This window comes from Acipenser ruthenus, chromosome 14 (genome assembly GCF_902713425.1).
Source record: "Acipenser ruthenus chromosome 14, fAciRut3.2 maternal haplotype, whole genome shotgun sequence".
NCBI lineage: Eukaryota > Metazoa > Chordata > Actinopteri > Acipenseriformes > Acipenseridae > Acipenser > Acipenser ruthenus.
Genome location: NC_081202.1, coordinates 30,722,374 through 30,744,555, shown reverse-complemented (window position 1 = coordinate 30,744,555; position 22,182 = coordinate 30,722,374). Strand labels below are relative to the sequence as shown.

The window sequence follows — 22,182 nt, the reverse complement described above, 5'->3', positions numbered from 1 at the left end:
GTCTATGAATTAACCAAATCACAGCCAAGCAGTGAGAACATACTTGACAGGGAATGCCTTTTATACGGTAAAAATATACATATACACACACACGTATATATATATATATATAGGTTCTTGTTCAATTTAGGCAACCTAAAATTGTAAATATTTTTCCCAAATCACATTTTTATGTAACACAAAATAAATAACAAATACATTTATAAACAAATGGATTTATAAATAAATCAAACTGTTTCCTTACCTCCGCAGCAAATAATAGCAGCTACAAAGAGGGCCAGGTCACTGTCATCCAGCTCCAGTGCATTAAACTTCATTGCAAACTCAAACTTGGGCTCCATCATCTCGCTGAACGGTCTTCTCAAGCTTTTCAGAAACTCCCGCGTGATGAAGCCATTCCCGTAAGCCACCAGCAATCCGTCTTTGTTCATACTGGAAGCCAGCATGGCGAACATAGCCTCATAAACTCCATATTTCAGCAGGGTGACCTGGTCATTGAGGTCAAGGTTCACAAAGCCTGGGACTGACTTTGCAAACTCGGTCAGTTCTGTCACAGTTTCTACTGAGGTGCACTGGCAGCAGTGGAAAATTCTCACCTCTGCCTCCTTGTTCTGGATCCCATTGGCCACCATTTTGGCTACCAGGGTCTTCTCTGCAAGACGCAAGGTTTCCATGTCATGAATAACAAAGGGCTGAAAACAAACAAACAAACAAACAAACAAACAAACAAACAAACAAACAATCAATCAATAAATAAAGTAGAGCTGGGTGGAAATGTGCTACTGACTGAAAGAATTGTTTTAAATCGACACAAGTTAGTTGAAATTCCAAAGAGCAAGGTACTGTATCTAGATTGTTCCAGTAAAAACCCAATTGTATAAATGGGTGATTGTATTTAAAAAATAAAATAAAAATAATAATGTGTAAAAAAAAAAAAAAATGTAATTGTATGTAAAAATAATAATCATGCAATAGACCATGACGTACTACCTGTAAATACATGAACAACTGAGATCAGAGATGCTAAATCACGGAACACCTGAATCTTTTAAATGCACCTTTAAAAAGAATGGCATACTGCATTATATTCAAGAAAAGCAACAAACTGTACACTTATGAAACTAAAAGACGTTTCACAGACGGCTTTGTGGAACATTTACGAAGCATTCAAATCCACATCACTACATTTCCAGTACCCCAACATTTCACCAATGATAAATCACACTGCTAAAGACATCACCATCTGTGGGATCAATTGCTGCTTGGAAACAAAGAGAACGGGAGTTCATCTTAAAATGAGGAACTTGGAACCTCTTGGCAGGGCTGGCGCTATGTTAACTAGCGCCCTAGGCAGCTTTTGAGGTTCTGAGTTAAAACTGAAGAATTACTCTTGTGTATTGTATGGTTAAACTCCCTTCGCTAATCTGTCAATCTTGAGGAATAGCTTTAAAACTATAACATATTCAAAATACTGATGTAGAATATTAAAGAGGAAGTCGCGAAGTTCCAAAAACTATACCGTTACACGTTCCTGCGTGTTGCTACAACTTTTAAAATAATGTCCCTGTAATTTTTCTTTTCATTGTTAACATCCTGACCATTTTTTTTTACAAATGTCCGCTCTAGTGCACTGATAGTGTAAGGGTTATTGCCCACATTGTCAAACAGGTAACACAGCAATAACGATCCATGATGTGGTACGGAATAGAAAAGCCAGAGCACTTGCTATGTGTGTTTTTTTTTTAAATCGCTCTTCCTGCAGGGATTTAGGAGGATAGATATGTTATTTAAACAGTGGTAGCAATACGTGGGTACGTATAACACTATTTTTCGGAACCCTGGTTCTTATTCTTTAAGTGATGTTACTAATGATTCAGCCGAGGTTGTTGGGTTCTTAAAACTATTTACTGGATCATTCAAGCAGATCTATACACAGCTAAACAGCAGGTACAGTCACCATCTTTGTTCTCACTCCCTTGCGCTCTCCAGCCTAAGCTAATCAATCCCTGAGTTCATCACTCAGGCACTGCAAGTCAAATACTACTGAATTAACATTGTATCAAGTTATACAAGAAGTTAACATTAACTATTTCAGAAATCTCAGTAAATACGATTTAACTATGAGCATATTAAATTAACATACTAAACATTTCTCTACGCTCAGACACATTTCAGTCCCACCCCCCCCCAGTCTAATTTACCCTACTTTAAAATAAATCCCACCTACACAAACAATGCAATACTTCCAATTGTCCAGTCAAGCACAATGACAGAGAAACAGAATAAATATTATCAACAGAAAAAATAAATAATAATAATTGGTTCAACTGTACTCAATGCATTACTTTGCTCTGAAACACTACTGAAAGCACACGGCTAGGAATAAATACAAGCTTAATGGCTTTTCATTTTTATTGTCATTTTCTATTGCGTAGGGAAAATTCTGACATAAATATTACAGCCATCTCAACTAGTCTCCTCAGAACCAACTAGAAATGAAAGCTATAGGTGAAACATTAAACTCCTTCTTTTGTAATCCATTGTCTGTAAATACAAAGATGTTAGCCCTAAAATAATAGAAGAAAGCAAACAGTCCAGTTTCACGAATTACATATATTTTCAATAAAGTACAAACATCTTCCAACAGAGCAATAGTTCATACATAACAATCTGGGATGGGCAACTTTGAGGTAGTAGAGGGCCACAAAAAACACTAAAAAACTTTGGCAGGCCATGCACTTATTATAGTGGGCTACATAATGAATAACTGAGAAATATTTGTAAAAAAATATTTAACAAAAAATGTAAAAAATATTTCTTAAATGTTTTTTCTTCTCATTTTGGTATCTTGCAAGTCATGATGCCATGATTATGTCACAAAAGAATGTTCATTCCAAGAGGTCCAAAGTTTATCTTCAAACTAGGAACTCACATTCCCTTTGTTTGCGAGCAGCATTTGTTCCATAGCACTGACTGGTCCCACAGATGGGGATGTCTTCAGCAGTGCGATTATCACTGTTGAAATGTCGGGCTACTGGAAATGTAATGTAGAGTCAAAGGTTTTGTAAATGTTCCACAAAGTGGTCTGCTAAACACCTTTTAGTTTTGCCAATGTAGTTTGTTGCATGTCTTGCAGATAATGTAGTATACTATTCCTTCAGAGGTGCATGTAAAAGGTTCATGGACGTTGAATGATGATTTTGTGCCTCTGATCTCAGTTTGGGTGTTAATGTATTTACAGGTAGTACATTTCATGGAAGTATGGCTTTTAAAAGTTCCCCAGAAGGACTACTCTTGCTGTGGACTACATATTCTCTTAGATTTCTGTCTCTTCTATATGATATCTAAGGGGTAGTCTTGAAAATAGGCGCTGTAGATGGGTCTTGTAAAATGTTTCTTTGCATGACTTTCTGTATTTCTCTATTGGTAGGGTGATACATGCAGACCAGAGGAATTCTGTCATCTGCCTGTTGTTCACTATTATTATATAAAGCATCCTTTCTGTTTATATTAGAAATACAAGGTTTCAGTGACTATCTCATCTTGAAAGCCACAATTTCAAATAAACACATATTTCCTCAATTTTGGTGAAAAAGACGTTACACACTATTGTTATGCTTATGTGTTTACAATGTGGATCTGAATCGGCCACGCGAAACTCACCTGTTTACAGATTAAAAGGCAACAATTTGTTTTTAATTGAAAGCACTTTGGAGATTATACACACAGCACAACCTAATTGTGTGACTTAAAAGTTTAACCGGCTTTCAATTGAAATGTGTCGGTTCAGCAAGACCTTAAAGGAAAATTATTCAGAACCTCTGTATTCGTCCCATCCCTAATAATATATATATATATATATATATATATATATATATATATATATATATATATATATATATATATATATATATATATACACACACATACACACACACACACACACTTGACTCATTTTATTTTCAATTAAATTAATCAGTACAGCAAAAAAAAAAAGACATATCTATGTTATTGGCATCCTAAAACCCCATTCTTTATATATATATTTTTGTGCCACAGTGTGGAGGCCACCAGGTTGTAATGATGAGCACCCTGCCTCTAAAACAGCTGTGGGAGCAGCTAGCGCCACCTACCCAGCCGCCCCCCTACCTTCAGCAGCACCCCCTCCCAGTTCCTCCTCTCACTGGCCAGGTGGACCCCCAGGTATCTGAAGCCGCCTCATCTCCAGTGCAGCCCAGCTGCTGTATCCTGCACAGTCTGTGCCAGGACCTTAAGGAGGTGTTCAGGCATCAGTTAACGGTGAGCGAAGTGGATCAACAGCTACTGTACCTCAGCCGTCAGCAAGAATTGCACAACAGCAATATGAAGACGGTCCTGCTATTAGAGATGCACTATCTTCATTTTTGTAACTTCCGACTTTTATTTTGTATCACATTTTTGCTTATTTTGTATTTCTTTATACAAAATATAGCATCCTCACTTGTGCTGTACTTGTATGACTGCTTCTGCTAAATAAAGAATTGGAATTTTGAGTAGCATTGTTGATTTCCAAGAAATAAGTTGTGAACATTCCACACCACATTTTATTTTGAGAGTGGGTTAAACAATGTTCGTGTTGTGCATTGTATCAAGTTGCCTCATCATATCCTCTTCCCTTATGGATATTAACACCTGAGCCTCTTCATCACGTAAGTGGAGGGTGGATGTGGGTTTTGCTCAGACATAACTTGGAGAAATTGCATGGGAGTATAATTATACACATTTAAACATAGTATTTAGTAGTACTTTACAATATTACATATTCCTATGTGGCTTTAGGCAAGGCACTTGAGTGAGCTAATTAAGATTTTCACGAGAAACTCGTGTTTCCATGTGTAAATGGGCGTTGATTTCACAAGCATTTCTTTGATTTTCACAGGTAAATGAGACGCTACCGTTAAAATAGTGCGATGGGTTTTTTTTAGGCATTTTCACCATCTTCCCGACAACATTCACGTGAGACAAACCACTCGTGTAAACTGGCCCAATGACCCCATCACAAAGCCCCAGATGGCTCAAATGCAGCCGTTCAGGGGCCAGACCCAGAGCTGCAGGCTTGATGGGTCGGGATGCCATAAGGTCCCCCTTGCCTGACTGAGTAGGTTGCGGCACTTGGGCAGTCTCCACTGCTGACCACTCAGGAGCTGCAACAGGGTTGCAAACCAGAGTCTCCTGGGCCAATAAGGGGCTACTAGGAACACCCTGGCCTAGTCCTGCCTGATTTTCTCCAGTCACAGTGTGTGCCAAGACATCTACTGCCAGCGAGTCACCGCCTCCTATTATGGAGAACCAGAGGGGACAGTGGGTTGATTCCTAGGAGGCAAAGAGATCTATCTCTGCTCTCAGAAACCTCTCCAAAATGAGGTTCACCACTTCGGGGTGAAGCCTTCACTCCGAGGCGCTGGGAACTCTCCTTGAGAGGAGGTCCGCTTGTCACCCTGGGCAGATGAACTGCCCATAGTAATAGGAGGGTCTTGTGTGCCCAGAACAAAAGCTTGCAGGACTCGCGATGGTGACTGGGTGACCTGAGGCCGCCCTGGTGGTTGATGTAAACCACCACTGTTGTGTTTTCTGTATGGACAAGCATATGTCTCTCTCGAACCTCCTGCAAAAAATTCTGCACAGGTAAACTGCCTACAACTCTAGAAAATTGATGTGGAGACCCTGCCAAGGTGGGTTCCACACACCTTGCACACCCCTGCCATTCCACACAGCGCCCCGGCTGGAAGCATCCGTGGTAACAACCTCCCTTTTGGTGACACTGGTCAGCGCTAAGATGAGGGGTAGAAGGGCAGGCTGTTTCCACCAAGAGAGCGCCCTTAGACAGTGACGTGATGCTGCTTTGATTCAGAATCGGGATACAGATGTTTTTTTGATATGAGGACTGTAAACGAAAACCTAAACGCTGCGGTGTTTTTTTCTTTGTACAATGCCCCCTTTTCTACATTTCTTTTAAAGAGTTTAAGTTAAATTTGAGTTTTCACTTGCGTGTACATCTAAAAAAAAAAAGGCATAAGTAAACCACAGTAACGATATTACTTTATAAAAATGTGTCTTTTGCCACTTTGCTTATTGTATAGGAACCACAGTGCCATATATATATATATATATATATATATATATATATATATATATATATATATATATATATATATAAAATAGTAGTGCCTGGTACCTTAAATTAGAGGGTTATTTTAGCCCCAATTGTGCATTGCTTGACTTAAGCCGATTTGCACAGGACTAAAAATCACAGGTGGTTTTGGAATTTTCACTGACATCAGTAAAATTTAAAACTCAGGCGTCTTGTGTCTTTTTACTCCCATGCGAATCGACCATGTCAGTGTTATGTTAGAAACAGTCATAACCAGAGCGGACATGCTAGCGAGGTCAAACTTAGGTTTCAAGCTATAACTGCAGTATTTATATTACTGCTTGGTATTTAGTATTCAACCTCCAAATCTAAGTTGCATGGCAAACCAACAGAGAAAATTAAGGAGTCTCTTGTACTTTACCAGAATTTTTACATCAGCATTGATGATACAAAAAAACAACCGAGGGCATGACCTCGGAGTCCTCATAGCTAGTGACGGCCAAGGTTAGAATTGGTATTACATTTCCGGGGTATTTGCCTCAAAGCAATACCAGCCTTCACAATAAACCAGAATATAATACTAAAATTGGTACAATCTGTCCTGAGCTTCTCCAGTTCAGTAAAAAGATAAGATTGTGTATAAAATACAAAATATAATTGGCGACTCTTAAAAAAAAAAGTGATGCTTTGATTAACGGTGCATTTAAAGATATCTATGGAAATACATATCACTCAAGGGACAAAATGGTTATTGTAGCCTTTGGAAAAGAAGGTACAACGAAATGAGTTATTTACACCCAGTTCACTGTTTACAAATCATTAACAAAAGCACCTTCTCTGGCCACATCATCGCATTTCATTTTGAATTTACCGTCTTTCATTGATGAAAACTAATCCACGTCTGGGAGGTTACGACACGTCCTCTGCTTTTGACCAACTCTGAGGACACCTGATTTTTAGTCCTGTGCGAATTATGCTTTAGACCTTTTTGTATCATTTTTTCATAGCGCAGTTTTTTTTTTTTTTATATATATTTTTTATAACATCAGATGTTTTTTAGGATATCTTGAAACAAAACTCCCTCTCTACAGCAGTTACTGCAGAGTGTGATACTTCTTAATGCTTGTCATTAAAGGTTTAACTAAAGTGCAATATTGTAGTAGATGACAGTGATACATGCAGAGGGTACAAAGCTTTCAGTATTTTCAGCATCTTTGTTTATGGTGTTATTTTTTAAGGCTTATTTTGTATTCATAAATGTATCGTGTACCGATACACTTTAAAAGTATTAATTCATTATCACTCAAATTGTTTCCATTTTTTAAATATTTACACCCAACGCGTACCTGCACTTTTTTTTTGAAAATTTCACAACTGACCAATACTATTTTGTGTGGTCAATTACATTGTATATGTGTAAATTCCTATTTCCCCTTATACCCTGTTGAGTGATTTATACGCTGTTACAATTTTAATTTATTGGTTCAGTAAATTGTTTCACGGGATTATTGCATCCTTTTTCACAATAGCAGCTTGTGTCAGGTTTGTTTACTGGGTTGGGGCTATTAAAGAAAGGGTGGTTCACCAGTTTAATAGATTCCTAGTGGTGATCATATCCCATTCAGTTAGCTCTCAAACCTCTAGGTGGAGGCACTGTGCAGTAGATACCCAGGAGCCATGTTGTATAACAGACATGTAGTATTACAGTAGATTAAAGAATGTTTCCTTTACTTCCTTTAAGTCAGTCACGGGTTGGGAACAGTTTAACCCTCCAGGTGACCCAGGAAGTGCAAGACAGCATAAAAGCAAGGCTTAATTACAGAGATGTATTAAACCTGAAGCAGTACCAGGTATCATGTTTTAAAATGAAAATCTAGTAAAATGTGTGTAATCCACAAACCGGCAGTCTGTATAATTCACCACGATTTTTGGGTCCCGAACAAATCCCTATGAATTTAATCGTGCGATACCCTCCAGAACCTGTATATTCAGGAATTCGGGATGATTAAAGTCTCTTCTGTCTGAAATCAATGTCAATCTGACTGTGCAATCTGGCACTGGGTCATGTGATTTTTTCGCAAGGCAAACCTTTTCAGACATTCTGAAAAGAAGCCTTTTAAAAGCAACAGAGGAAACCTGAATGCCAGTATGCAGGTACAGTACAAACATGCGAGTGTCTTTCTATGGATATGGTTTACACAGGCTTGTGCTAATAACAGGTAAAGATTTTGCAGAAGCATTGTTGTGTTTATTACACTGTATATGTACAGCGCTACATTTTTTTAAGCAGATCGTCTTGTCCTTTTTTTAGGTACAGTATTAGATCACAGTATTAGCAACTCTGAAATCCAGCACACTATCCAATCTGGTGGCACCACACCAGATGAGACAGGTTTTACTGTACATGTTTTCTCAAAACATGTTTCTTTCAAAACTGTAACTGTGATACCTGTATATATGGGTGTGCATGACAAATACATTTCTGGAACTATTTTGTTATGCAACGAATATAGCAATGTGCAGTATTTTTAAAAATGTTTTTGGAAATAACTACATTAATCAAATTAAAATGAACACAATTTAGAAAAAAGCTACTAAAACTAGCTGCAGATATGACATCATGAAATTATACCACTGATTTAAAAAAGTTTGCTTTGGGAGGGCCACATTAACTTTGTTCACAGTTGATAGTGGAATATTCAATTCACATGCATAATACAGCATGGAATTAATATCTCTACACAACACACGTGTAGCACAACTGCAATTTTCACCTTTGAATCTTCTTTTAAAAGGTACTTTAAGGTTGTAGGTCAGTCCTCAGATGGGACAGTATAGTGTGCTAGATTAAAGCTGCCTGCTTTCTTTCTGCAGTCAGCGTATGGTGTGGAAAGAAAGCTAGTCAGTGCCCAGGTAATGCAACACAATGCCTGCTGGTGTGTCACAGTATGGCCTGTAATGTTATCTTTGTTTAAGCATTTTACAACCAAGTAACATACAGATTTCTAAAATGGACATCAATAAATATAAAATGTTTTTCATAACTTTCATGTGCATTGCATATTCTGTTTAAAACACAAAACAAATCCAGATCAAAATATGAACCCAGAAAAAGACAGTGATCTTGTGTCTCTAAGATTATTAATTGTGGATCATATACCCTTATGGTCTTTATTTTTAGCAATACAAGGCATTCTAAAGTCTCATTCATACATTGAAATATACTAATAAAATGACAAGGTGGGCACTGAAAAGGTTAAAGAATCCCTTCCTGTTTGACTTGTCGACGGCACTTACTGGGGTGCTGGCCTTGCCGATCAAGATGGCTCGTGCCTTTGTTTTGTTCATGTTGAAGTTTTTCAGGTATGCTTCGTAAATTTGCTTGGCGAGGGTTTTCTGGTCGGCCAGCTGTGAATTCTCGACCTCCCTCTCACATGTCAGGATCTCTGCTTTCAGCTTCATCTTTTCAGACTGGGGCATCCGGCCAAAACGAATTGCTGGGGAAATCAAAAGAGAATCTTCAGGGGATGGGTAATAATAAAGACACACAAAGAGCCTTTTTATGAACCCCAGAAGAGTTTATTTCCTTTTTATAGAGCACTGCATATCTGTATTCAATTCCTTATTCAATGGAAATGGTCCTATTATATTATTACAAAGCCAACTGTAATATAAAAGTTAAGAAAAGTAATGTAACCAGCTTCTATGCTATACCATACAGCAGGTGTAGTCAACAGGAGTCTAAAGGTCATGCAACAACATGATTTCTCAAAATCTTGGAAGTAAAACAGCTATGGTAAAAATATCCCAGCAATAGAGAAATAGAAAAAAAAGATGAGAATCTCAATATTAGAGCAACAGCATTGAGTAATTGCAAACATCGTACAAATGTCAAGGCATGTGCAGCTGTACATTTCCTTTAAAAGTGACTGTAGGTTATACACACTTTATGTACAGCATAGTTCAGGAAAATCAACTGAGTTAACTGTGGTGCACATGGAACTCACTCTCCCCAGATTGAATACAGCCAAACCTTCTCATGCATGCATGTTCCAATTTACACACCACATTCTCCCACAGTTCAGACCAATATGCAGTCTATTACAAACCTGGCCCTGTTCATACAGTACAAAGATATTTTTTGTTTTAGCTGTTAGGACACAAGCTCAACACAAAATGAATCTGCTGGCCCCTTTATCTCTCTGATCCAAATCAGCCATGCTTCGGCTACTACTTGCAGCAGAAGGAGGTTACAAATGACATTTTCATGCCAGAGCTTTAAGAAGGGGTCTCCTCTGTTTTTCAAAGTTTTCTGTTGCAGAAAAGCATTTTAAAAGAAACACCTATAGTATTTTCATTTTAGAGGTCTTTGTGAAATAAATCAGTGTAAAATACTGTGATAATACTAAATGAGTTGTGTAGAATAGCGTGATAATATTACTCTGAAAGAAGTAGTGAGGAAATATGGCCATTAATTCAACAAACCCGGGATCTTCAATAAAATTCCATCTGATTTTGATTTTCAACCTTTTTAAAACAGGGCGACTTATTTAATCACTGCACAGCTACTTGAAACAAGAACCCTACCAACTGCAGGAGCACTATATAAAGTATACATTCGGCAGACTGTATAAAAAGTACCAAAACTAATTTAAAATGGTTATTTTTATGAAAAACAATTTAAAACTGAAGCAATCTTTTCTTTGGGGAAAGTGTGACATGTGGTTACATTGTAACAGCGATTTGCAATTCTAAAATGCAAAATGACTCAATAATTAGAAACTAGGTTCGGTATGTTTGGAAAGATTTTCAAGGACCAGCTGGAATATACTCAAGTTGGGAAGCTCTGTTATTGGAACAATTGATAGATAAATAGAGAGATAGATCACATTTAAGAGCAACTCTATTGTATTTTTTATTATTTATTTTTTTATAAACACTGTGTATTAATCTATACATTGCATGGGTATATCAGTAAAACTAAATCACAGATTTATTTTTTGCCACGCTCCTGGTCAGTCTGAAAGCAACAGCTATAAAAACAGTTAATAGTTTCACCCTTGCCATTACAATACCAAGGTGTACAGTGTTACCCTGAAGAAAACATGCTAGCAGAGCCATTACAGTCATGATTGTAATATGCATTTACACTGCTTTACCATACTGTACCTCCCCAGTAGTTCACCATAGTTGCCTTAGCTATAGTGTATGTCACTTTGTCAATGTGTTTACTTTGGTATACAACTGTGAACTTACATAAAGCTAATTAGACTTTATTAAAGGAATTTATCCCATCACCACACTATAAATCAGGGGTCTCCAACCTTTTTACTATGAAGAAAACATTTGCAAGCCACTCCTCAAAGAACTCCAAGCTAAAAATAAAGAAAAATGTTATTCTGATCTAGATTTCAATGCGAGACTTGACACTGCATGCTGTCTATACCAGCCCAGCAAAATCTGGCTTGTAATTAGAAAGTGCAACCCTGATGGAGTCATTCAAATGCTCATCACTCAGGCAGGTTTGAAATTTTGATTTGATAAAAGTTCATGTCTGAAAAGGCAGATTCACATAGATAAGTGGAACCAAATAAGGACGCCACTTTCACTGCTGCTGTGCAGAGATTTCTGTACATGTCCTTGTCCACTAAAGTCCGGAAGTCAGACACTGGGTATATCTTACTTTCAACTGATTATTGTTTTGAAGATTAATAATCTCCATTTCCAGTTCAACACAATCCAAATTAAGCAATGACCCCACTTGTTCAGAAATGTCACTTACATCCACATCCATTCGAAGCAAACATTACACAAGGGTCCAGCTGAAAATCATGAAATCTGTCATTACATTTTTGCCTAAGTCTGGTCAAGAGATCAAAGTGTTTACTGGGTCTGGTCAAGAGATCAAAGTGTTTCCTGGGTCTGGTCAAGAGATCGCAGTGTTTCCTGGGTCTGGTCAAGAGATTGCAGTGTTTACTGGGGTCCAAAAGTTCTGCACGGCTTCATTTCCCTCCAACGTTTCTTGCACAAACGGAAAAAGCTGGATTTCTTTCTTCTGCAGCTGTTGCATCCAATAATACAACTCTGATTTGAAAGCCTTCACAGCACTAATCATGTCTGCAATTGTTTTGTTTTTTTTTCTTCATTGCATTTCACAGTTCAGGCTGTTTCATTTCTCTGTGACATCAGTTAAAAATGCCAAGTCAAGCAGCCAACACACTGTCAGCCAACTGTGCACAACTTTCGTTTCTCGACTCCAAGAAAGTTATAATTTCTGACACAAGAGAAAGAAATTGGCACAGTACTCTCCCTCTGCTAAGACACCTTATTTCAGAGTGATGCAAAAGATCGCCACACTCAGCGGAAACTTCATCGAGTAGTGTTTGAAACCGATAGTGTTGTAGGGCTCTAGCTGGAACTGAGTTAATTATTTTTACAACAGGAGTCATAACGTGGTCAACTCCCATTACTTTGCCACAAAGTGGCTGTTGATGTAAAATACAGTGCTAGTTGAGGGAAATCGGGGAAATTGGGGTCTGTCTTGCAACATGCTATGAAGCCCATGTGACATCCAGTCTTTCCGGGGACTCCATCCGTTGTTACTGACACAAGCTTTGACAGCTGTATCTGGTCTCATATTAACAACAGAACGACCAAGGCGATTATTTTGACCGGTTTTGGAATTCTAATTTAAATTGCTGTGTGTGTGTTTAAGATAAGGAAATGTGCTTTCCTGAAGTTTCCTAAATTTATGTACCAATTACCCTGACAAAGAAAGAATCTCGTAACTGCAAAAATTTGCGCGATAAAATACTGTCACGCCTGTTCCGGTGAAATTGACTGATACATATTATAACAATTAAATGTTGCAGTATTATTTGTGTTTATCAGTCGGGAATTGCAGCCGTATTGAAGTTTGATTATATCTGTCCGCATTCCTCAAGTGAGCTGTCTGTTGATATTTCTATTGTTTCAATGAGCCTCTGATAGCACATCAATCAGCCTTGACAGCTCACTGCGCCAGGCTGTCTGTCTGCACTGGTTACTAAGTCACTCATTTTTCTATGAAATTCATTGCTACCCCAATACACATTGAAAATGGATCCCTGGACAGCAAAGCAGTGTCTGGAATTACTGCAAATTTTACCAAACAAGATTCAGATGCAGCAAAGCCAGACAATGTGGTAAGTGCACTGCATATTTTGAAAAGCACAGTATCTGTGTGATTTGTGCTAGCACTTAGACTTTGTAAATGATTGTAAATGAAGCCCATTCTGTTCAAATGTTTATTTATTCATATAATTTTCGATTATAGTATGCCTGTTGTGAGACAGCAGGGAGGGGGTTAAAACCACCCTGCAGAAAAACATGTGCGTAAGGCACATTTTGGTTTGTTTTGTTTAATTGTTTTTTGTTAATTGTTTTATTGTTAATCATTACCTGCACCTGGCTACTATTGAAAATTGGAGCCAGGTGCAGGGTATTTAAGGAGAGCAGTCAGCCCGCTCAGGGTGGCTGCTGAAGAGGGCAGAAGCCCGACTGTGCTGGTGTGTGGGTACAGCCGTAATTTAAAAGAAAAAGGCAGAGTGAGTCCTTTTTGTGTGTGCTGTTTTGTTTGTTTTTGATGCAGGTAAACAGCTTAGCTGTCCTGTTTAGTTTAGGTTCCTGTTTTGTTTTAGTTAGTGCTCAAAGAGAGCTAGGTGTTTGTTTTGTTTATTTTTGTTTTTGTATGTTTGTGTTGATTAAAAATAGCGCAACCGCGCTTTAAAAATCAATTTCTGTGTTGGGTCAGTGTTTTTAAAGGGGCAACGAACCGCGAAGAGGTTCGATTCTTTCACATATGGTGGCAGCGAGTGTGGGCGCCCCTGGAGACCCAAAAATGGATTTTAAAGATTTAATAGAGAGGCTCAATAAAAACACAGCTGCTCAGGAGGAGCACACAAAGAGGATGGTGCGGCAGAGACAGGAGCTGGGGTTGGCCCCGTGGATAATACAGGAGCGGGAGCCAACTGAACTGGAGCTGCTGCTGCAAAGGTGTGAGCTGCCGTCCCGAGAGCCAGAGGGGATGGAGCTGCCGTCCTGAGAGCCAGAGGGGGTGGAGCTGCCGTCCCGAGAGCCAGAGAGGGTGGAGCTGCCGTCCCGAGAGCCAGAGAGGTGAGTCACCGTGCAAGTGAGTCCGGCGTTGCCGAGGGAGGTTCCCGGTCCCGTCATCGTGGACACCTCCCTGCGCTGGACCTTGCTCCCAGGTCGCAGCACTGCCAGGCACAGTCGCTTGCCTGGTCCCTTACTCCACTCCCCCTGGAATCCCAGACGTCGCTACGCAAGGGGCAGAGATCACTAGTGTTCCCCCTGCTTATTGCTCCGCTCCCCTTGCCTAGTGCTACGTTCCACCTGGGATTCCATAGGTCGCTGCGCAGGTCCACAGGCGCACGCCTCTGCCTGTCAGTCCTGGCTCCCGGTCACCGGTCCGCGCTATGGTCGCCCTGGACAAGCCGTCTGGGTCCCTCCCTGGAAACGCCGGAGGGACCAGCCCACCCTCAAGCCCGCCCGTGGAAGAGGGCGAAAATTGACATTTGTGGACGAGGGTGGAGGGAGGTGGCCGTTGTATGGCCAGTGTCTTGAAAAGACATTGGGGGGGGGGGGGGATGTGTGAGACAGCAGGGAGGGGGTTAAAACCTCCCTGCAGAAAAACATGTGCGTAAGGCACATTTTGGTTTGTTTTGTTTAATTGTTTAATTGTTTTTTGTTAATTGTTTTATTGTTAATCATTACCTGCACCTGGCTACTATTGAAAATTGGATATATAATAATAAGCAAATTAGGTGGTTAAAGAAAAGGACTTTTAACCAGGAGGTCCCTGGTTCAAATGCCAGCTCACTCAATTTGAGCAAGTCACTTAACCTCCTTGTGCTGCGTCTTTCGGGTGAGACGTAATTGACAGTGACTCTGCAGCTGATGCATAGTTCACACACCCTAGTCTCTAAGTTGCCTTGGATAAAGGCGTCTGCTAAATAAACAAATAATAATAAGTGACTCTGCAGGTGATGCATAGTTCACACACCCTAGTCTCCAAGTTGCCTTGGATAAAGGCGTCTGCTAAACAAACAAATACAAATAATTGATTTGGAACTGGGGAATATATGTGCGAGTATGCAATGGTTTTAAAACTCTGATTTTGCCTCAGTTGCATTACTGTTTTACTGCTATGTTTTAAGATTTAGAAGCAAGCTCTCCATATCAAATAAAAATGCCACAAAATTTCTTCACATGGTTAAAGTATCTGAAAAAAAAACAAAAAAAAAAACACAACAACTATCAGGGTGTTTTCACGGTTGGAAAAATTGAAAAACACAGGCTGCCATAAGTAAAATTGTAAATAACTGGTTAAAAGCATTATTTTGTTTTGTGGTATCCATTACTGTACATCCAACCCAATTGAACATGGGTAAAAGGGCCTCTGTATGGTCAATGACAAAATCTGCTTAATAATAGGCCATGGAATCGTGAATTCACTTAAATGATGAGACAACGCACAAGGCAGAACCCGTGGGCCTTTAATGGTGAACATCAGTGGGGCAAGTATGACCACATTATTGTGCATCTCAATTTTGTATTTTTAATTGAAATGTTCTTTTCTTTTTACTTGTAGATTGCTAATCTCCTGTAAAATGAATCTGATTAAATTTAACTGGTCTCGAACTGTCAGAACTAATGACTCGACTTAAACTTGGCATGTCAAAGACTCTACTTGACTCCACTCGAGTCCCAATTTTTGGGACTCCATTACAACACTGCCTCGGGGGCGGGCATGACTGAGTCGCAGGCACTGGTGCACAGCTTTGGTATATCTACTCTGGTTTCGGGGTCTTTAGGAGGTAAACACCTATTCGGTAATGGTTACATTTCATAATTGAAGGGGAACTACTAGCATGCTAACTTAAATACAGAAATTAACGCCAGTATTTCATCAACTAGAGACGAGACTGGACAGCTACATACAAACACCCAGTCTATTAATAGCACCTTTAAAGAATACTACTATAAAATTATATCAATCAGAATCAAAAACAGGAACCCTAGATTATAAAGAACTTCATTTCCCAGATTGCATTACCAAAACAAAAAATAACAGAAGGGGAGATTACAGAGGCAATAAAATCAATGTCAACAGGGAAGGCGACAGGGGAAGACGGTCTGCCTACTGAATTTAACAAGCTGTTTCGAGACATTCTTACCCCAGTCCTGTGTGAGATTTACAATGAAGCATGAGATAGAGGGATATTACCCACTAGCATGAATAGTGCAATAATAACACTTATACCAAAACCTGGAAGAGACATTATGGAAAAATCCTAAAATGCAGATAGGGGGTAAACGTGTGAATTGGGGAAGTTGACAAAAAAAGGGTATACATTATAATCAGTTATATATATATATAACAGCTGATATAGCACAGGTGGCAGAATGACAATTAGAAGCTCTTCTCTCTTCTTAAAGTGAAAAATCAAAACAAAAACAAAACAAAAAAAATGGTTGGCTCTCCTTAAGAGTTGTAATAAACAGGGCTTTGAGACATGCTTATGAAAGGTAGCACAATATTTTAAAATCACCCGAATGTTTTGCTGTCAATATCTGTATTTCCCAACTTTTCCAAACCTGGAACACCACAGGTGGGGTTGATGGCAATAGTTCCTGTTGTGTTTGTGGAAAATTTCCTCAATGGATGACTTACTGTTTAGTACATGCCCCTGTTTTATGGAACATAGTAATAGTAATAACAGGCATGCAGGCAGTTGCTGGCATGGCATGCAGACTGTGCTGGGTGAATGAGTGCAGGAAGGGTCCCTGGGTTCACCTGCTGTAAAATGACCTTCAAGCTTGCACCCAGTCGCCTGACTCAAATGTGGAGCCATGCTTGCTGTGACCTCAAGGTACACATCACTGCTTTATTAATACCACAGATCAGGTGACCTAGACACATGCCCAAGAAATTCCAGTTCTTGTTTAATGTTTTACACATCTAAGGCAACTGGTGTCTACAGCAGATCACAACACATCTCTGACTTCAAAGCAAATTACTCTTGCTGTGCTCTCTGTGCTGAAATGCTGTAAAGAAAAGAAAAAAAAACAACTAACATATTGAATAAATGTTTTTCATGACGGCAGGCGATGCAGATAGTTTCGAATCCAGCAGTCACAACAGAACTGAGTTTCAAGGTCTAAATCTAGCCACAACCACAGAGTTGGTTATATAGGGTATTTATATCGGTCTCTAATGTGGAGCTTTGAAAGAAACACATTCTTTAGCAAACATGCATTTTCATTTTAAAACACGATATCTGGTCATTTTAGATCGTAAAACAAACTGAACCAACATCAATAGGCCAGTTTACACGTTGGTTTGTTTCAATGCACGTGAAACTTGGCAGGGAAAGCTCGTAGAAATGTCCCAAAAACGGTCTTAGTATTTTACCATGAAAGTCTCCATTTCTTGTGAGCTTCCAGGAAAAGCTTGTGAAATCAACGCCCACTTACACATGTAAACACGAGTTTCTCGTGAAAATGTTAATTAGCTCGTTCAAGTCCTTTCTTAAAGCTGCTATAAAAGTCACATGGGAATACGTAAGTCACCATGGTCCAAAGATGGCAGCAGGGAAGTTAATGTTTTGTTTGCAGTATTTCCCTTATCAGATTTATGTTGTAGATAACTACCTGTAGATAATTACTTTTTTCTCCGTCTTCCCTAGAACTTTGCATAATGCTAATCATACACATATCTAAATGTTTGACAAACTGCATCGTGGGCTTGTGAATTCAGGTGGTTACAGCTACTGTACAGTACTTCAGAATACACTTGCAAATAGCTTTCTAAACAACTGTCAAAACCTCTTTATTGTAAAAGTACTACGTTTAAATGTGTATAACTATACTCCAATGCAATGTCTCCTAGTTACTTATGTCTGAGCAAAACCCGTGTCCATCCTCCACTTACGTCTGTTGGAGTGATGAAGAGGCTTGGGTGTTAATATCCATAAGAAGAGGATATGATGAGGCAGCTTGATACAATGCACAACACGAACATTGTTTAACCCACTCTTAAAATAAAATGTGGTGTGGAATGTTCACAACTTATTTCTTGGGAATCAACAATACTACTCAATATTCCAATTCTTTATTAAGCAGAAGCAGTCATACAAGTACAGCACAAATGAGCATGCTAATCTAATGAAACAAAAATGTGATACAAAATAAAAGTACACCGTCAGGTTACAAAAATAAAGACAGCCGTGCATTTCTAATAGCAGGACCCTCTTCATATCGCTGTTTTATAATTCTCGCTGGAGGCTGAGGTAGCTGTTCCTCTGCTTGCCTGAACACCTCCTTACGGTCCTGGCACAGATTGTGCAGGATACATTATAATTTGGGGGAGCAATTGCTCGTGTTTCACTTCAGTACGCTTCAGTAGTATCCGCCCCCTCCCTTGCCCAAACAACACCTGTTCAACCACCACTCGGATTTGACCCAGTTTATTATTAATAAAGATTAACCTCCTGAACAGTATAATGGTACACTGCTGTTGTTAAAGGCGGCATAGGCTGCTGCTGATAATCTGATATCCAGCACTATCGACATAATCAGGAGACATGTATAGGACACAAAGTGGCTTTACAGTTACATGGAGTAAGGGGAGTTGGACACACACAGTTTTAGACAAACTAAATACGGACTGTATTTTTAAAGTTTTCTAGACTTTTGGTAAAACGGGTTTCAAAACAAGAAAGAAAAAATAACTCTTAATCCTGATGTCATCAATATTTACAGTTACTGCATAATCAGGCGATGAACATACAAATGGCAATGAACTTAGTGAAAGATAAGTGCTTGAAATTTTATGCTATTTTAGTTGATTGGAAGAAATAGGAGTTGAAAATCTAGAAGAAACCCACCTACAGGACACCATTCCTATCTCCACTTGCCATGATGTTGTACACTAAAGCTAATGCATCAACATTTAAGCTATATCTTACATTTGCACTCAGCCAATATCTGAACCACAGGAGTCCATGCATTTTCACAGAAAAACCTATCACTGCGAATGAGACAACTAGATCATTATCTGACATGTTTGCCAGGGTATTATACAGCTTGATCAAATAGCAGTACACCGACGAAGGCACTACCCAAAACGTTTGGCATGACTTTAAAATGTTACATAATCGGGGTAAACAGCTAAGGATTCTGTAAGCACCACAGCTGTTTCACGTGGCGAGCTGCGCTACAGTTTCTTTTCCTTTTTGAAAGGTTTAGTAAATCCGGTCCTTCGAGAACAGAACGTGTTTCATACAAGCCCCTTATCAAAATATTGAAGGCTTGATTTTCTTACCGTTGTGTGACATCCCCACCGACAGGCACTTTTGGAATCGGCAGTATTGGCACTTGTTACGGTTCTTTTTCTGAATTTTACAGTTACGATCACATTTATCGTACTCCAGTTTCAGGCGTATTGTCCTCCTGAAGAACCCCTGAGGAAAAATAAACAGAAAAATAAATAAATGTTAAAAAGAGGTTTTACCCGCTCAGAATATTTGAGAGAGGCAGACAGCAGGTGTTCAGGTATCCAGTGCCATTGTCCCGCACCTTTCAGGAGCACTTCTCACAAACATCAACATTTTATATTATGCAGCATTTTTTTTTATGTAGCTACAGTACCAGTTTAGTAACAGCTAATGTTTGTAACACTTGTATAGCTCTCATAAACAACTGAATGGTGTTATCTTCTGTAACCAGTAACTGGTATTAATTTGGTTTGTTTTACCAGTAACCAGCTGTGGCAAAGTAGTTTGTAGTGGTGATGCGGTGCTCAGGAGTGATAGACACAACACAGTTCACGGCGAAAAGCAGCTCTTTATTTGCTGACAAATAATACCTGGCTCTACACAACAATGTGTATCGCTCAGGCAAACCAGGGGGTTCAGTCCCTAATAATAATAATACACTAAACAAGACACACACACACAACACAGTCACAAGTCCAGAGTGAGTGCTCTTAGTGAAAGTGGCGATTTACAGGTTTAATTTGTGTACAATGGTGAAGTGGAGTCTGGGTTTAATTGCTGGCGGTTTAGCAACAGCTCCTGGAGGTTAGCCTTCTATAATGACAAGCACAAACAGTTAGAAACAAACAAAACACTTAAGACTCACGCTTCACACATTGACAAATTGATCACTTCCTTTCTCGGTCCTAGTGGTAACACGAGAGAAATGTTATTAAAAACAACACACAGTTGAATTCACTCACTTGCAATGCGTTTGTTACTGGTGAATAACTTGCAACTTGATTCTTGATTTTGAATTCTGGATTTCTCTGCGCCATCTTAGTCCCCTCAAGCTATTCTACCAATTTAACTGAATTTTTTAAAGGTAAATCTATATAATAAATACAATATTCTGTGTTTGGAAGAGTCAGGATGTTTTATATTGCTATAACAAGGCGATCAATCACGAATACAATATTATCGTTTCTTTATAAATAGAGTATGAGCATGCAGACCTTTTGTTAAGTATATTCCATCTGCAGCGTTGGTGTTTAAAAAAGAAAATGAAAAGTTTGCTTTCTGTGTATTTGCTTCACAGTCATATTGTTTGTGGTCAATGAAGCATATAAGAATAATTGTTGTTTTATTATTTTAAGACCAAGTATTTATTGTACAGAAGTTCAAAGTAAAATTTCAGGAAAAATGCAAGGCTGTAGTTAATGCATACCTCATATATTAGCATTACAGTATGTACAGTATTTATTGAACGTACTCATGGCTGGTAATGTTGTATTTTACTCACATAGGGGTACATGTACTAAGATGGGCCAGTCGCAGCACAAACATACAGCAATTAGCAATTTTGTTGCGACAATTGGCAAAGTATAAATTTGGTTGTACGTACTAAGAGAAAAATATGTTAATATGTTAAACAGCCCCAATATACTAATTGAAATATTTGTTGCGTCTTCTTAGTGAGATCTCTAGCATTATACATTATGAGAGTCGTGCGACATTGTTCAAATAAATAGCGGGAGTTGAGTTGTGGTTTGCTGCAGCAGAGGGTGCCCGAAGGATAACGTCTATACATGCAAGGATGCAAGAATCAAAATAACATTATTTTTGTTAAATGTCATCTGCACAATGCATTCTGTTCCGTCTTCATTGTACCCATTTTAATACTATGACATTTCTGGTTTTCCCAGCGTGCTGGGAGCAATAGACTGCACACATGTGCCACTAACCCCTCCAGCTCATTCTGAGCATCTGTATAGGATCATGATCTATTTTGTGTCAATTGTCTAGGCTACTAAGTAGGCCAAGTTAAAATAACTAAAAAAATAAAATGCTAAAATCATTTAGTTTCAATTTAAAATACTTTTATTTGCATTGTACACCAATGTGTACACTGCAGCAGCATGATTAATGTTGTGTTACCAGTAGGCTAAAGTAAAAAGAAAGTGCGCTATTCATTTGATTTTACTACTGTACTGTACTGTATAGGCCTACTGTACAGATTTATATTTTTACATAATGTAATGTGTAGCCTACTGTGAACTAGGCAGCTGCAGTGGTGATGTCAGAAGAATAACACACACCAAAACGAGGCATGGCAGTGCAAACTGAGACGCTACGACGCTCAGTGTTTTATTAAACAAACAAAATAAAGAGACTTTGAAACAAAACAAAACAAACGGCACAGGGGCCAAAACAAAACAGAACAAATATATTTTAAATATATAGCAATTGTTATATTTTCTGTCTCTGACACTTCCTCCTATGTGCAGCCAAACTGCAGATATTTATAATGGTGACCAAGGGATTAACAAGCTAACAATTATCTTATTAACCCTCTGTCACATTTTGCACGTGTTTATTAAGATGCGTGACTGCCAGCTAATTATACACTTAGTAGCTGATCAGTCACGCATCTTCACAAGGTTTTTAAAAACACAACAAAACAATAACATAGCGGATTGCTCGTCCTGCCACACAATAAAACACAAATAATAACAT

The 22,182-nt window shown here is 38.8% G+C and overlaps 1 protein-coding gene across 2 annotated transcripts in view; it reads right to left on the bottom strand.

Annotated features, from left to right (window-relative positions):
- Positions 1 to 22,182, bottom strand: part of LOC117419756 (peroxisome proliferator-activated receptor alpha) — a 60,191-nt gene that overhangs the window by 5,632 nt on the left and 32,377 nt on the right. For both annotated transcript variants that reach the window (XM_058986331.1, XM_034032812.2), the window contains exons 4-6: positions 19,515 to 19,653; positions 9,428 to 9,627; positions 245 to 692 (exon numbers count right to left, since the gene is read on the bottom strand). In XM_058986331.1, the coding sequence (XP_058842314.1) occupies positions 245 to 692; positions 9,428 to 9,627; positions 19,515 to 19,653 (787 nt within the window). The remainder of the gene's footprint in view (positions 1 to 244; positions 693 to 9,427; positions 9,628 to 19,514; positions 19,654 to 22,182) is intronic.